Raw genomic sequence first — 16,761 nt, forward strand, 5'->3', positions numbered from 1 at the left:
ATGCCAAAAGTATTAAGCTACTAAAAAAAACTCCTATATTTTGTGCAAACTAAAGCGTCGGATCGGATAAGATGAAGTGACAATTTAAAATATGATAATTTGAAATGCACTCTATATTAAAAAAATAAATCCTCTTGAGATTTTTAGTTAGTTTATATTTAACGGCTATCGGTATTATTTTTTTGTTTTCGTCTTTCGTCATTTGATAGAGATTGTTAAAGAAATTTTATTATATTTTTTTGAAATATTTGTCGAAGTATTGTTAAATACATGTATCTTTTATTGTGTAGACTTTATTTAATGTTATTGACTTTAATACAACGTCAGGTACTTTTGAACATTTACTAGAAATTGAAAAAAAAAATGAAATGGTTTAAGGTTGACACACGTTTCGCATTATAATATATTAAATTCCTATAATAAATTTTTTACATTAAATTTTTCAAGAACTCTTTATTCGTTTATGTTGGCAAATACCTTCAGTTATTTCAATTTTTGAAAAATTTCAAAATTAACAGTTTCATCTTTTTACTGGTTTTCGGGAAATATCTTCTGAGTTTTAGAATATTTCAAACATTTGTACCCATATTTTTTACAAATATTGGCAATAGTTTTATGTTCTATGTTATTATTGATACTCTATAAAGAATAAAAATAGCAAATACCTCCCAGGCGACTGGAGTCAGCCGCTCATCGAAGAGTGGAGCGGCGTTGCCATTATTTACGGCAATGCGTAATTTTCAATTCCCCAACCTGTATATTTAGTACCAGTGGAATTCAATCGGGTTATTATAAAATTGACAAAAAAGGACTGAAACTTAGGTTTATCGAGATATTACATCAATAGCAAGCCAAAGAAAAAAAGTTTATAGTTGTCGACACAAGCTTTAACAGCAAATCATTCATAAATAGTTGGAATTATTACAAGTTAATGGAATTACCATAAAATTTACAATAAAAATAACATAATGCGATGTTACTAACGTACCTACAAATCCTAGAAAGTTTTAATTAATGTGTATATAAATACCAACTTTTATAAATCAAAAAAAAGTTTTCGATCATATCTTTATATCAGCTAGCATTGATATGCTCGATGTCAAGGTTGAATAGAAAATCATTCATAAATATTTGATATGAGTGGAAGTCAATTTCCAAAAAAAAAATGCAATGTTGTCAACGTATCTACATTTTCTAGTAAGTTTCAATTATTTTTATATCAGTAACATCTTTATAAAGCTTTATTTATTTAATACGCGTACAGTTCCATGATATCAGCATAAAATTTAGAAAAAAACTTCATGCGATGGTGCCAAGGTAGCTACAATTTCTGGAATGTTCCAATTATTTTTATATCAATAACATCTTTTATAAACTTAAAAAAGAAGTTAGCACGGAAAGTTAAATAACAAGGAAAATAGATTTATCTGGATTCGATAGTCTGATTCTCGCTGCTTTCTAACAGAAGAAGATACCATCCCTCTGGTACTCGCCAACACGTGTTTCCTCTTATTGGTTTCTTCAGGATAAGGCAACCAAAAAACCAAAGCATTTTTTTAAAGTTTTTTTTTATGTTTTATTTGTGTGATATGAGTGAAAATCAATAGGGTAATTATAAAATTTACTGAGCCAACGTATATACATTTTCTAGAAACTTTCAATTAAAGAGTGCTTTAATAAGGACGCAAGATTTTTGCGTCATGTTTAATAGTCAGAATGTCACATAATAATGACGTGAAAGATGGGAGCTGATAAACCTTGAGCATTACACGGTGAAACAATGCATTCTGATTATCAAAATTTGTAAAGTGTATGCAATATTCGATCTAAATAATGTTCCTTATTTATCTACTGTAAAAAGAATAATCAAAAAATTGGAACTTCTGTCAACAGACTATAAATAGCGAAGAGAATTCCAAGAAACCAATTGGATATCTGAGCAAACCTGCTGATTTTGCAAACAAAACAATTTTCAGTGATGAGGCTCATTTCCACCTCTCAATGGCTTCGTTAATGAGCAAAACTGTCGTATTTCGGTTTTATAAAATCCACGAATGAAAAAGACATGCATCCATAACTTGTTACTCTATGGAGTACAATAAAATATGGAGGAATAATTAGACCGTTTTTCTTCGTAAACAAAGAAGCTATTGCAGTAACGGTGGATGATGCACGTTTTCTTGTGCCTCATTTGGAAGCCTTGCGACATGAAGTTTCAGCAGGACGTTGCCACATGTCATACTGCCCGTAAAACATTGACGATCTTGCACGAGTTTGATTTGGTGATCAAAATTAGCCTGCATGCTCTTGTGATTTGGCGCTTTTAGACTTCTGGCCGTGGGGTTACCTGAAGTCACAGGTTTATGCTAATAAGCCTGCCATCGAAGAATTTAAAGCCCTAATTAGACGCTGTATCAATGAAATACTATCAAATGTATACAATAGGCTTTGCGGCTATTTACAAAATATTTTATTTCATACGCGAATCTCAAGTGTATATTTTCTAAATCAAAAATATTTCGATACTTTGCTACAGAAAACCGTGTTTTCTTAAAAGTGTTTATTATGTCAGTGGAAATCTTGCACTTTTATTGAAACGCCTTTTATTTTTATAGCAATAACATCTTTATGAAGCTCTAATTATTTAATACGGATGGAAATCGATAGGACTATCTTAAATACAAAAAACCAAAGGATATATATGATTTTTCTTTATTTTTTTTTGTTTTATGAAGCCAAAATTCACAATAAAAACAAGGCTAAAAAAACATTGAAAATATCATACAAATCAAGCCACAAAACAGTTTTACCACCGATTCTTTATTTTATTCTCGATACCTGTTTCGCTAACAATATTAGAATCTTCGGAAGAAGATTAAAAGTCTGTTTCAAATTATCATACATATCAACAAAAATGTTTTCATTTATATCTGTATATCAGGCAACGTTGATATGATCGACGTCAAGCTTTAATAGAAAATCATTCATAAATATTTGGAACGAGTGTAAGTTAATAGGGTAATCATACATTTTACAAAAAAAACACAATGCGATATTGCCCAGGTATCCACACTTTCTAGGAACTTTCAATAACGTTTTTTTATATTCGTTCAATTACGTTTTCGTTCATTTTATCACACCAGCGACGTTGATATTTTTATTACAGAAAATCATCCATAAATATTTCTTACGAGAAAAAGCTTTCAAAAAAACTCGTAATGCAATGTTGCTAAAGAACCTACAGCTTCTCGCTTGCGTTAATATGAAATAAGGTTAATGAAGATACTCTTACTAGTACTTTGTGTCTGAATTTTAATATTATTTCTTTGACGTAATTAAATATATTTATTTTGGTAAATGTAACATTGAAAGCATTAATAAATAAAAAAAATCTATCCATTTTCAATTAGCGGGACTAATTTATATTTATATCAGACTATGATAAAATTAAATTTAATTTTATTATTTATAAATTAAATATCATCCATTGAGAACACTATTAAAGCAAGAAATGATGAAATAATTTTATTTTACATAAAACGAGCAAAATATCTCCTGTTTAATAAAATGTTAAAATAAATACCACATTTCAATAAACTTTTAACAATTTTAATTTTGTGTAATCACTGATTTTTCGTTTTAGCATTATAATATTTAGTTCAGATTTGGCACTGAATTAATAAAATACATTTAAAATATATGGAATATAAAATTATTTTAGTAATTAAAAATCCATTATAAAATATAAAATAATTATTAATGTTTGGCTAGTTATAATGGATTACCGCTTACCTTTTATCTATAGGGAAACGTTATTGTTAATTTTAAATTTATTTTATAGAGGCTTAAATAGCATTGACTTGACAAGAGTTCTGTTTTTTTTTATTCGGATGGATGGATAGGAAATAATTTTTTTTTAAGTTAAATATGTTTTATCAAGAGTTTTTCGTTTTTTTTTTAATTAATTTGATAGTATTGCTTACTCTAGTAACTTTCTCTAAGCAATATTTTTACTTATTGGAATAAAATTAATAGCAGAGTTACACCTACCAAATTTTACCAGCAAAAAATGTGTGTAGAGCAAAACACCCTGTAAATACCGACATGTAAGATTTATTTTTCTTATCACCAAGTAAATTACATAAGGTAATGAGAACAGCAGAATAGCCACTTAATCTTATTACCTATTATACTCTTTTCATTATTTTTTACTGTTTATCGTTTACGGGTCATTCTAATTAGTACAGGTAAAAAAAATGATTGTCTATATATTAAACGTGGCGCCTTAAGGTTTTGCATTCAAAACCAGTGTAACAATGTTCGGCCAAGATAAAGAAATCTAGTTGATGCCCATGTGGGAAGAAGCATTCGGTGGTTATTCGGTGCGGCGCAATTTTAAAAAACCTAGACCATAACTTGAGCAAATATTTATTTTTCAGGGTCAAGCTTTGACTAGGAGTAGCAAGACTCCACCCTCTTTGACAGCAACAGGAAGAACAAGCAGAGATTCAGCTGAAAGAAATTCAACCCCCCAACCAGTGTTATCTTCAACCCCTTTGGACAATACTATATCTCCGCAATCAATTAAAGAAGAGACATCTTCTGGTAAGTTTTTATAAGACGTTTATCAAAAGTTAATAAGTAAATATCAAATATTTTGAAGACAAAAATATATATACAGGGTGTTAATTAAAGCTGAACACTTACTATTATTCAAAACGAATTTAGTTAGTTCTCTTCGTCCAGTTTAGAAAGCGTAGAGTCTTATTTAGAAAAATGTTGATAAAAGTGAACAAGAGAAATGAATTGAATTTATTGAAAATGATAATGGCTCGGAGAAATTATAAATAGCTCTATTGCCCTTTTATTTTAATTTTCATTGTAAAATTGCAACATTTTAGTATGTATGTGCCACATTGATCAAGTATTCCATAAAAAATCTATTGTGATATAAAATTGATTTTTGTAAAAAATAAAAAAATTACTAATATGCTATTATATTAGCAAAAGGATTATAAAAAGATAAATCACGTTTATATCATTCGGATGAACGTTTATTATGCTATAGTCTCGTGAATTACTCAGAATATTATACTATATATTTCTGTTTAACCGAATATTGACTAAATGACATAAAGCGATTAATAATTCCTTTAGTGTACCATTAGATTTATGTTATATATTAAATACTTGGTTTTAGTGTGAAATTTTAAAGAACTTACGAATGAAGATTTAAACTTTATTTTTATCTTTTTATATCTGATCTCCGAAGTAAATATTAGGGTAAAATAAAAACCTTGGTGACCAAAAAATAGTTAATACCAAGTCTAATAGGAGCACGTGTCAAAAGAATAGGGTTTACGAGATTGCGTATGACGAGCATGGGGGTTCAATCCGACCGGGAGTCTGAAATAAAGCTTCGACCGTTTTGTTTGTCTAGACCGAAGCAAAGAAAAGATGAAAGACCCATTCGCACAGATAAGCACGCACCGGTGGATTAGGTCAGTTCGATGCAGCAGGCAAGGATTGCTGCGGAAGTTTTGTTATTTAGATAGCTATGTAAATCTGGAGATTTTAATATTGTGATGCTATAGAAGGGTATCAGAACTTAACCACGTATTCTATCGATTTTATTATGTTTACCGTATAACTGGTAACAAGCGTATACATTTTTTAAATACATATAATAGGCTTAAGGGTTAATTCAGAAGATATAATAGAAAATAATAATAATAGTAATATAAAAGCAAAACCATAAGTACGACGATTTATTTAAAAATACTAGAAAATATTAAGAGTTTTATCCTACATAAAAGTTATATTATTTTATTACTAGTTTGTTTACCTGCTTATAATATGTTTGATGTTTTCTTGCTTGAAAGCAAAGTGTGATAATCTTTTAAGATTTTCCAGAAAACAATTATACATTTTACCAAAACTAAGGAAAAAGAGCTTTTGAAAGTAGCGGTTTTGTGAAAAGGTGTCGCTTACCCCTACGCTTATACTAGTATTATGAATATCTGTCCTATATGATAATCAGTTATACAAATATTTTGGACATTAATTGCGTATAAGTTTTTTATAAAAATATCCCTGATTTTATCTTCACCTCTCCTCCATGTTTAGCAAGTTAGTATCTGCGATCTTGTAAGAAATATGTTCAAACCTCCTTATGTCATAGATCAGCCTCAGGCAGGAATTTTGATTTTTATGTTTCTCCGTTTATTACTATTATTGGTGAAGGAATTATTACAGACAACATCGCCATGATTAAGAATTCATAGTATTAGCAGACCACACAACATAATCTTTGTTTTCTGTGAGAAATGAAGTGTATTCTTGCATAGCAATTTTAGTCTAACAAATGCCTTTTGTATGCATTTGGAAATATAAGTGGTAAATCTTAATGTATTATCAAAATAACCAAGAAAACACCTTAATTACGAACCTTATTTTTAATAGGTAACACTACGTCAATAATTTGCATTTTAGTCAGACCTGCAGTAGCTTTAATATCGGTTTTTTTCCCGAACAGCATTACGCAACATTTATTTGAATTTAATACAAGAGAATGATCTAAGAAGAGTTTATTTAAATTATAGCATTATTCAAGTTTATAGTACTACTGCCCTCGACAATATCATAAATAAATAAATTTGGGTAAGTTGAAAGGAGCATTTTTTTAGAAAACAAGGTATAAATGGCTTATAAGAGTAGAAATAATATTGCAAAATAGACAGATGATTTATTAAGGCTAATGGATTGGGACCTAATTAGCAGAACGTTTTTTAAAAAAATGAAAAAGACAGTGGTTGAGAGACCTCATAATATAAAATTGATACGAAATTGGCAAGAATGATGATCTTTCCCCTGTCAATAGATACTTCGATTTGATTGTCTGATACATTCGTTAATGCCGTTGAACAGCCATAAAATTTTCTGTACCCCAATTAAGTTTCAGAAAGTTATTTCTGTATGTTTTGTCAGCTGGATTTTTTTTTTCATTTTGAATCTCTGGGAATACACTGATTGGTCTAAGATATTTCATTTTCCTAGGGCACAAGATTTTAAGAATAGGAGTTATTAAATTATTAAATACAATAACTAAAAATGTTCATATAATTCACATCGTCTATTGCCACTGATGTCATTTTTATCTTTTGTAATATTTGTAGGACAAATTCATACTTCGTTCATTTGCCTAGAGATAAGTAAGATTGTAATTTTTTATGAGAAGAGTTTTTGTGTTTATTTAAAACATATAATTTAAGACTACTTTAGTAGAAAAAAAATGATTTATTTTGTTTAGATCTTTAAGATGATTGGGCATTACACCTTTATTTTCTCACAGTAAGAAATCAAACCTTTTTAAGTCCTGCCAGATGTATGAGGTGTATTTAATTGTATGCTCTAGAAAGGCTTTTTTTCTTTTAATTGTAACAGGTATGAGATTTCGCATGCTTTTATAATAATCCCAATGAGCCAAAATGGCTGCAACAGGCCATTGAATGCTTTATGGTCCTAGAATATTAAGTTATTACTTCTACCCATAGCAAAATGGCAGCCTTTCAAAATCTAATTTTTCGGATTTTTATTTGTATTTAAAATGCCTAATTGAACTTTAGGTAACACAGAAATGTAGTATTTCACTACAAAAGATGTTGAAAATGTGCACCACTAACTTCAAGATAGTAAATTAATCTATTGGAGAACTCTTCACGAACATTTTGGAAAGTGGAAACATCAATATTGCGACATGCATCAATTATTATTCGACGTAGATCGAAGAAAGATTCTGGCTGGGTGACGTAGACTTTTTATTTCAAGTAGCCCCATAAAAAAAGTCCAGAGGTGTAAGATCGGGTGACCTGGCTGGCGACTTAGTAGGCTCTCGACGATCATTCCACCGATTAGGGTAAGTATTGGTCAGATATTCTCCAACATTTCTACTAAAGTGAGGCAGTGTCACATCTTGTTGAAAAACTGTTTCTCAAAACTCAAATTCATGAGGGTGGTCTTCAATAATCTCAAGGATCAGTGGTTCTAATGCGATTTCCGACATGCTTAACTAAAGGTCCCCTGTCAAGTTTTTATCTTTAGTACATCTGAACAGGTGTGGTAATGGAAATAAAAATAAATAATAAAAATACGCTGCCGTTTTGCTATGGCGTCCCGCCGCCATTTTGAAGTTTTGCAAAATGAGCTAAGTACCAAAAAGTAGTATTTAGGTTGCTAATGATGTGTGCCGATAAGAGGAGGGGAGGACAATTAAGAGCCGCACTGTAAACATTATTAAACAGCAAAGTCAGATGCTTACTGTTTCTTTAAATAGCTTGATCTCTAATTAGTATCATCCCAGATTATATATATAATTTATCTAATTCCTTTTCAGGTTTTCTTTCTTTACAGCCTATGGTAAGAGGCTTGGGATATTTTTTCGAAGTTACTTTTTTGTCGGACACCAGTTTTCCTATAATATCTTAGGTTTCTCCTTCTCTGAAACACTTTTTTGCCTAAAAATTGTTCTTTTTTCCCCAATTTTTGTTTATAGAAAAATGCGAATAAAAATAAAATAGGTGTTAATTTTTTGTATATGATTAATAGCAATTTAAAAGTAGTACTAAAAACGATATAGTGCATTTATTTGAAAAAAAAAAGGAATCATAACACAATTTCTTTTTATAAATCATCACTTTAAAAGCTCCACTCGTATAGCTAAAACCAAAGGCAGCCTCTCTCGTAGTTCGACCGTCGAAACTCTAACAAATGGCCTTACATCCTGTATTATGAGGATTATACATAAGTTAAGAGTTAAACAGGTTTTCAAGTCACATTGAAAGAAGCGAAAGCAGCGTGTGACCCCAACATATCGAAGGATTAGCGGTTCCTGTGATCCTTAATCGCGGCTTAGCGTACCCAAGGAGACCAGGGCTTAGTTCTTGTACTTTAAAAAAGGAATTCAGAGGATTTTAAATATGTTCTTAATTCGTTTGTTGGCATTAAGGATCTGCCATTCGTCGACGGATTTAATTCTCGGTCTTAAATATATAATAATCAGAAAAAAAAATGTAAAAAAGGTTTTTGGTGAAAGCTCTTTATATTATTTATCGAATAATAAAATCTGAATATTTTTTAAGGCACTGTACATTTTTAAATATATTTTTAAGCGCGCTTATTATTATTCATCAATTATGTTTTATATTTGGAAATCAAACATAGTTACAGAAATATTAGCATTTAACATTCTAAAAAACATTGGATTCTAAACAACACTGCCATTTGTAATTTCCTATCACCTATGTGCTATTTCCGTCATATTTTCATATGGCAGACATATAATAGTGCTGATAATAAACCCCAATGAGGGAAGTTAATTCAAAATTAATGTTTTCCAATGTCTCTAGCAATATAAGAAAGAGAGAAGTTGATCACATAGTTATATTGTGTGTGTTTAAGAGTGCAATAAAAACCCGTTCAATCAAAAAAATATTAAAGATATGACTTATCTTCTGAATGTAGTTATGAATTATCTAACTGAATGTTTATTTTGTCGCAAGAAGAAAGGCAATTGGAACTTTCTGGAAATTACATAAATATTGCATAAAATGGCACCATTTTTCTACTAAGATTTTACCACGGACTTAACATCTGATTGCGAGGAATCAGATGTTAAGTCCTGTCCCAATTAGCGACAATATTCTCGATGTTGCAATTATGACACAATGAGGAATTAATGTTGTTGTCGTATTTTGATGTTTTTTTTGTGTATTTATATCGAAAAAAGTGGAAGAATAGAATTCCGATAAGGTCTGTGTAAAGTTTAAAACTTAACTCAACTAAACCAAGTTATATATCATAGGTAATTATTGAAAGAATAATAAGACATTTAGACATTTAAAATTATTGTCAGTGAAATTATCGAAGGTAAGTGAAATTTTTTAATTCCAGTTATATTTGGCATTTATTCCTTTCATTAATTTCTGTAGGCCTTATTTTTGCAGATGGGCAAATATAGATGGGGCTTATGTGCTAATTAGGACAGTGAAATGATGGAAGATGCTCTTCAACTTCTAAAACAAAGCCGCTCACAAAATACTGTAGAACAGCAATTGTGAGACAACGATCAAAGAAGAAGGTGAACTAGAAGAAAGGATTATAAGATTAACAAGTCAACAACTTCCCCTTACCTCAAAGGCCGTTCGAAGAAGTATTTTTAATTTTCAAAAACCACTCGTCTTACATTGCCTCGGAATAAAAAAAGATAAAGAAGTCATTGGAAAAGATTGATATTTTATTCATCCTCGCATTACGAAATTCAAGGCCCAATCAATAAATCCGGCTAGGTTTACCAAAAATTAATCGACCAATAGTGAGAAATTATTTTGAAAAATTAGATGTCATACTACAACAGTTTAATTTAAAATATTCACCAGATACTCTACAACATTGATGATAAGGGTTGCAGGTTTACATTTTATCACCAGCATTTTATCCTAGCTTTAAAAGGATGCAAGAGGGTATATTAAGTGTCACAAGAACATGGCGAGAATGTAGTAACAGTGGCTTATGTTAATGAATTAGGAAACTGCAAAAAGTTCACTTACTCAGACAACATGCCGGTTGGAACAAAAGTTTGTATGAGCCCAAAAGGAAGCATGACAACTTTAGTATTTTGTGAATGATTGAAACATTTTTCAGAATATAAATCAGCTGGAAAATGTTACTGATATTTGATGACTCTAAGTATCATTTAAACATTTTAATTTAAAAAAAGGCAGAAGCACATAATATTAAATTGCTATGTCTACCAAACAACATGAGTTTGCAGCCCATAAGTCTAACTTTGGGACCAGCAAGAGAACTATCGGTATTTTTCCATTTAACCCTAGTTCTACGCTCTCGCAAAGATCTGTTGTGTAGGGAAGTCTTCTACTGATGACAGGGATACGCCTCTCTCTTCTTTAAGGCTTTAGTATTAAGTTAAAAAACGCCACAATGAACAATAAGGATGTTAACAGCAATTATCAGAGTTAGAAGGAAAAAACCTCAAAAGAAAAAAAGTACCTAGGACAAAAGATTTTACACAACCCAAGTAAAAGTTCTTTATACGTTTTTTAAGACTGCTTGTTTTGTATATTATTCAACATTATTTACATTTAAAATTTTAGTTGCGTATTTAATTTGACAAAATCTTGTTTAGTTTCTAATCAAACAACCAAATATGTTTCTTATTACCATCCCCTACCTATTTTAATATTTAAATGACTTTTAAAAGTCTATTTAAACCTTCTTTAAATTAAAAAAGATTTAAATAAACGTAAGTCGTAAACAAACACATAATGAAAAATAACTATTCGATAACTCGATTAAAGCCGAAAATCGTTAGAGTAATTGCGGATCCAATAATGGTAATATATGCAAGGTATTCAATTTGAAACATCAAATATGATTCTAAATTTTGGTAAGCGGCAACGCTACATTACTAAAAATGTTTTAGATCATTAAATCACTAGCAAATTTTAAAAAAATCCCAGTATTCGTAATACAATCTGAATAGAAAAATGCATATTAAATACATAACTAACCGCAAAATATTAGTTATTTAGACATTAGCAGATATGTCAAATTAAACTTAATTAAAATTTTACTTAAATCAATCTATAATGATATTGATGATTTAAAAATGAGTTTGCATATATTTTATATTTTAACTAATTAAATTAAATAACAAAAATTAAAGATTTTTTAAAGTATTTAGGCAGCTTTTTTTATTGCTAATATTTCACAAATAAGTGAGACAACGACATAGAAAACATCAACTATAGCAAAAAGCCAGTAATAAATCTCTAGAAGTGACTGTAAATTGCCCAACAACACAGTTTACGATAATAAGGTATAATTTTTATATCCACGCACATCACATTGAAAAAGGTATTAAGTGAACAACAAGTCAGTAGTTACATATTAAAGGAGATAATTTCAAAATTGAACCAAGGTTCGAAATTATCAACAAACGATTAATAGACAACACTTTTTTAATGTTTATGTTAATTATCTTTTTTGCAAAAAAAAAACAATTTTGCGTCAATACAAGTATTGTGATCGTGCCTTTAAATATAGACTTTTATTGAAACAAATATTATAAGGTTGACGTTCAAATGCCTAATTTATTTATTAAATAATTTATTGTTTGGGTTAAAATAAAAATCGAATAATTTTATATCCAACTTTACTTATCGCTGAACTTAACGAAAAGAGCCTAAGTTCGCATTATTAAAGTTCATATTCAATTAAATCATTATCGGATAAATCTAAATTCCAATTTAAAAAGTTGTATAGCAATGTTTGCCGCTTAAAGATCAATTCTATTTTAACGGGCTCGTGTCAAGCGGAAAAGTAAGAAAGTGATAAGAAAGACAGACAGATCAATTGATAGCAGGGTGGAGTGAACAGATGACAGTTAATGAAGTCATCTAAAGCGAGGGCCTACTTATTTCCTTCTCACGTAAAATATAACGCGCTTTAGGTTTTAGGTGTCCTTCATATTCTTGCTCTTACTTCATTACGAAGCCATTATTGGGAGTTATCAGCATCTGCTGGCAATTAGGTATTCGCCAGGCTAATTTCTCGTTAAATTTTGGAAGGCAGATATTTATAATAGTTTAGTTAGGAATGACAAAGATTAATATTCTTGTAGATTATAATGTAAAGCTTTAAGATTAGGAGAAAAGCGTTTAAAACAATTTTAAGCATTTTGCAGGTATTTTTTTATCATCGTTTTATTTCGTAACTATTCTATGGGTCTTCTAAAAATTTATAAAAAATATAATTTTATGAGCATTCTTTAACATGTCTTAAGTTTTAGTCTAACGAATGTAAGAATAAAAATTTAACTAATTTTTTTAAATCATCTTTTCATTTCATTAATACTATCTGGATCGTCGGAAAATGTTGTTCTTTGACATAATGTACATAATTATATGAGGTTATAAAAATAGGAATTGATCTTTCAGCTCTATGTATTTAATTAAAATAGAATAAGGTAAAAAACAAGTAGTAGATATGACGGTTTATTTAACTTATTTTTTAACTACCCATTAATAATTGAAGTAGCTTAACTGTAAATAAAATAAAAGTAAATCTTGTAAATATCTCAATATACTAAAACTATGCTTCTGAAAACTAAAATACATACATGAGCATTATCTATCAAATTTTAAGGCAAAGAAGGTTTGAAGACCCGTTAAACCATAAAAGCGGAATAAAGCCGCTGACGCTTTATTGTAGCTGACTGTCAACTCTTTATAAGTTGTGAGAATTAAAACTTTGGACTAACAAGTCTTAAGCTAATAAGAAAATGGATAGAAATAAGCTCTGTTGTGTAAGTTGCTTTGGCCTTGTTTAAGTAACTCTTGTGGCATTAGGAAAACGGACGGACCTACTTTAAATCCCGCGCCCTCCAACTCTTTTAATCATCAGTGGCGTGCAACTATTTTTCATAAGTCATTAGGGTGTTAGATTTAAAATTTTTCTTTTCAATTGATTTAGTAGAAATAGTTTATTAAAATAAGTAATCAGCAATTCATATTTTGAGGAGCAACTCATTAATAAAGTAAACCCTTCTTAATGTTATAGTTATTAATGCTAAACGCCCTTTAAAGTTTCTATTTAAGCCGCGATTCGATAAGATGCTCAAAAAAGAAACAAAAGCTCGCATTAAAATAAGCGGATTTTTCGTTAACAAGCCATATAAATTAATAAGGAGGTTACCGATATAAAAAAGAATGTAAAGCAAAGCACCACGGGTCTCAGCGACTTAATTATTTCTTTGATCGTTTTCAGGCTCGTGAATTTAAGAAAGGTGGATGGCTTTCTGATGAAGCCCTATTGAAACTTATTATCCTATAACCTGTATTTTCTTACTTTTTCAAGATTATTTTTATAAAGTAAAATTACTAACGCTAATTTATTAAAATTGAATGATTTTCTTTTGATATTCTTATGTTGAGAAAAAAAATTATTTTAGAGTTGCTTGCCTTAAGAATAACTATTAATAGACAAAATAATTTACTAACAGATCTTCAACAAGTGCTGGATATTGAAATTCAGTAAACAGTATTCGTCAAATCAGCAGCAACTAGGAATTCAAAGGATTACTGTTTGGAAGATCTGAAACAATAATTAAAGCAGATTCATTTACTATACTTGAATTCTTTGACCAACATGATTAAACTTAATAAGGTAATTTCTGCAAATTCTTACTATCCTAAACAGAAAAGCTTAAATTCTTAAGTCGCTCTCTTATTGCTCGCTTTATTTTCTATGATCTAACCATAGTCTTTAATTTTGAATAGTAGTATTCGACCTCTCATATGTGTTAAGTCTTTTCTACGAAGCAGACGTATTCATAATATTAGCGACATGCCTAGATCTTTGATTTCTTTTTAATTTTTTTTAAATTGGGCTTGGTCAGTGTCCAAGCTTGACCTCCATATGTTATAAGTGGAAGAATACATCGATTAAAAACGCTGCTTTGTATCTAAGTATACATACAAATTTGCCAAATCCTACACGGGCTAATCGTTGTGAAGGATTCTTCCTACAATATGCTGTTAAATATATGTCTAAGATATATATATTTATTAGACAGTCGTCTTTATTTACACCTCTTGTTACTTAGATGTTTGTTATTTTCTTGATTTACAAATTAATTTCTAACTTTATTTTTTCTAAAGCTGTAATTATGTGGTCATCGTTTATAATTGCTCGATTGTTGTAGATATTAGTATAATATGATCGTTGAACCTCACTGGGCTAGTTTCCATTGATGTTTACGCTATAATTTCATCAGTCTAACAAATCCTCAAACACAAATATAAAGTGTATTGAGATTGAGGATGTTACATCACATTGTAGAACGTATCATTTTAAGGATGTCGCGTCTCTGTTTCTCTACAGATTTTTCTGCCTTTGGTACAACTTTATTCTGCGGTAGTGCAAGAGCCTCCTTTAGTATTCACAGTTCTACATTATCCTTTTCCATCACTGATGAAGTTTTCTATGAAGGTTCCAATTGTGTTATTTATCATTATCCATTTTTACCGTTAGGCAATTAGTGATAAACCTAATGGGCAGCCTGTAAACTTAAATCGTAATAGAGCTACAGAACGACATTTTTCTGATGTCTTTTAAAGAGAAGTTGCTTTCGTTCCAGGACGCGACTATTTGGCATCTGTCTATGCATTCATTAAGGAGAGATTTTATAGCTGGCATTTGACTGTCTTGCCTTCCTTCACATCATATACGCTCTCATATACGCATCAATGTCAGGTATCTATGCCATACATATTTTCTGGTAATATCTTAGTAAAGTCTCTATAGAGTTTTGTAATTATCTCCTTAATTTTGTTCTTGTTTCTTTCCCTTCTCCATTATTACATTAATGTCGCTAATCTTGGTTTTAGATCATTAATTTTTGTATTCCTTTCAATAATTTTCTACGCATTCAGTAGATTTGCCTTTACTCGCTTGCTCTTACCTTTCTTCCATTAGTTTCATTGTAGTTTCACTCTATTGTATTTGAATCCTACACCGTATACAACTAAAAGTAATTTTTACAAATTGTTCATTTTCTTAGAACATTGAATACACTAGAATAAACATTGGCTCCTTGAGATTGAGCGCAACACCTACACAGGGAGCAGAGGGGATATTTTGTTGATAAACATGCTTAGTAATTTATGTTGCCAGTGATTACTCAATTTTAACAGAGGAAAATATAGTGAGATAATAAATTATTATAATTAACAGAAACTGAATTGCATTCTTTGTTATAAAGCAAGAAAAAGTTAAATTTGTTTAATAACCAACACTATTTTGTATTATATTTACACTAAACACTAATAATAATTTATAATTTTAATTTGAATTCTTTAAATCACCAAATTTCCACACACGGGCAACGCTGTAGATTTTGCCAATGTATTTGGCAACTACGCTCGTGGTTTACTTTTGGATGGTGCACCTTTCGTACAGTATTAGTATTAAAAGGATGTTTTGAGTGGTTTCAGTACAAAATTAATATTTAAACTAAAAACTCCCTTTTTACTGAAAAATGATAAAGTCTGAAGTGGGTCACATATATTGGAAAAAAGGAAATTCAAATTGTTCCTTTCACAGGCGAGTTAGGTGTCAATGGGGTCATCCTTCTAGCACAAAACACAAATATATAGAGCTAAACATAAAAATATATACCACCACTTGGTTGCATAAAAACTGATCGAAATTCTTCTGACAAATCTGCTCGCGTCCTCTCGCTTGGCAACGGAAACTATTGTAACTAACTTGACGGTTTGACGTACCTAATCAGACCAATCAAAATGGTAGAAAGGTGTGGCTAAATTAAGGCGGTAAAATTCAAAGGTAATGTAATAATAAATCTCATAATTTTATTATTTAATCGCGATACCCAAAGCAAACACGTGTTAGCATCAGATTTTGATTAGGATAAAATAAAACTCTTTAGCTTTAATTTACATATCTAAATGAGTTAATGTACTGCAATAATCAGTTAACAATAGTATACAACATATCACCCATTTCAAAATGGAAATGAAACAATCTTGTTTCTTCAATACATTTATTTAATTTTCCTGAAAAATAATTAGTTAAAATTATATAAATAATATACAATAAATAATATCAATTTTTTTTAATTGTAGAAAAGCAAATGAGAGGCCAGACATTTTGTAATATGTATTT

The 16,761-nt window shown here is 30.0% G+C and overlaps 1 protein-coding gene across 2 annotated transcripts in view; it reads left to right on the forward strand.

Annotated features, from left to right (window-relative positions):
• LOC126748754 (homeobox protein dve-1) overlaps window positions 1–16,761 on the forward strand; it is a 229,142-nt gene that overhangs the window by 28,905 nt on the left and 183,476 nt on the right. For both annotated transcript variants that reach the window (XR_007664809.1, XM_050458186.1), the window contains exon 2: window positions 4,440–4,605. Coding sequence is in view for 1 of the 2 variants with exons in the window: in XM_050458186.1 (XP_050314143.1) it covers window positions 4,440–4,605 (166 nt within the window). In the remaining variant the exon portion in view is untranslated. The remainder of the gene's footprint in view (window positions 1–4,439; window positions 4,606–16,761) is intronic.

The sequence above is a fragment of the Anthonomus grandis genome, chromosome 22, assembly GCF_022605725.1.
Source record: "Anthonomus grandis grandis chromosome 22, icAntGran1.3, whole genome shotgun sequence".
In the NCBI taxonomy this organism is placed as follows: Eukaryota; Metazoa; Arthropoda; class Insecta; order Coleoptera; family Curculionidae; genus Anthonomus; species Anthonomus grandis.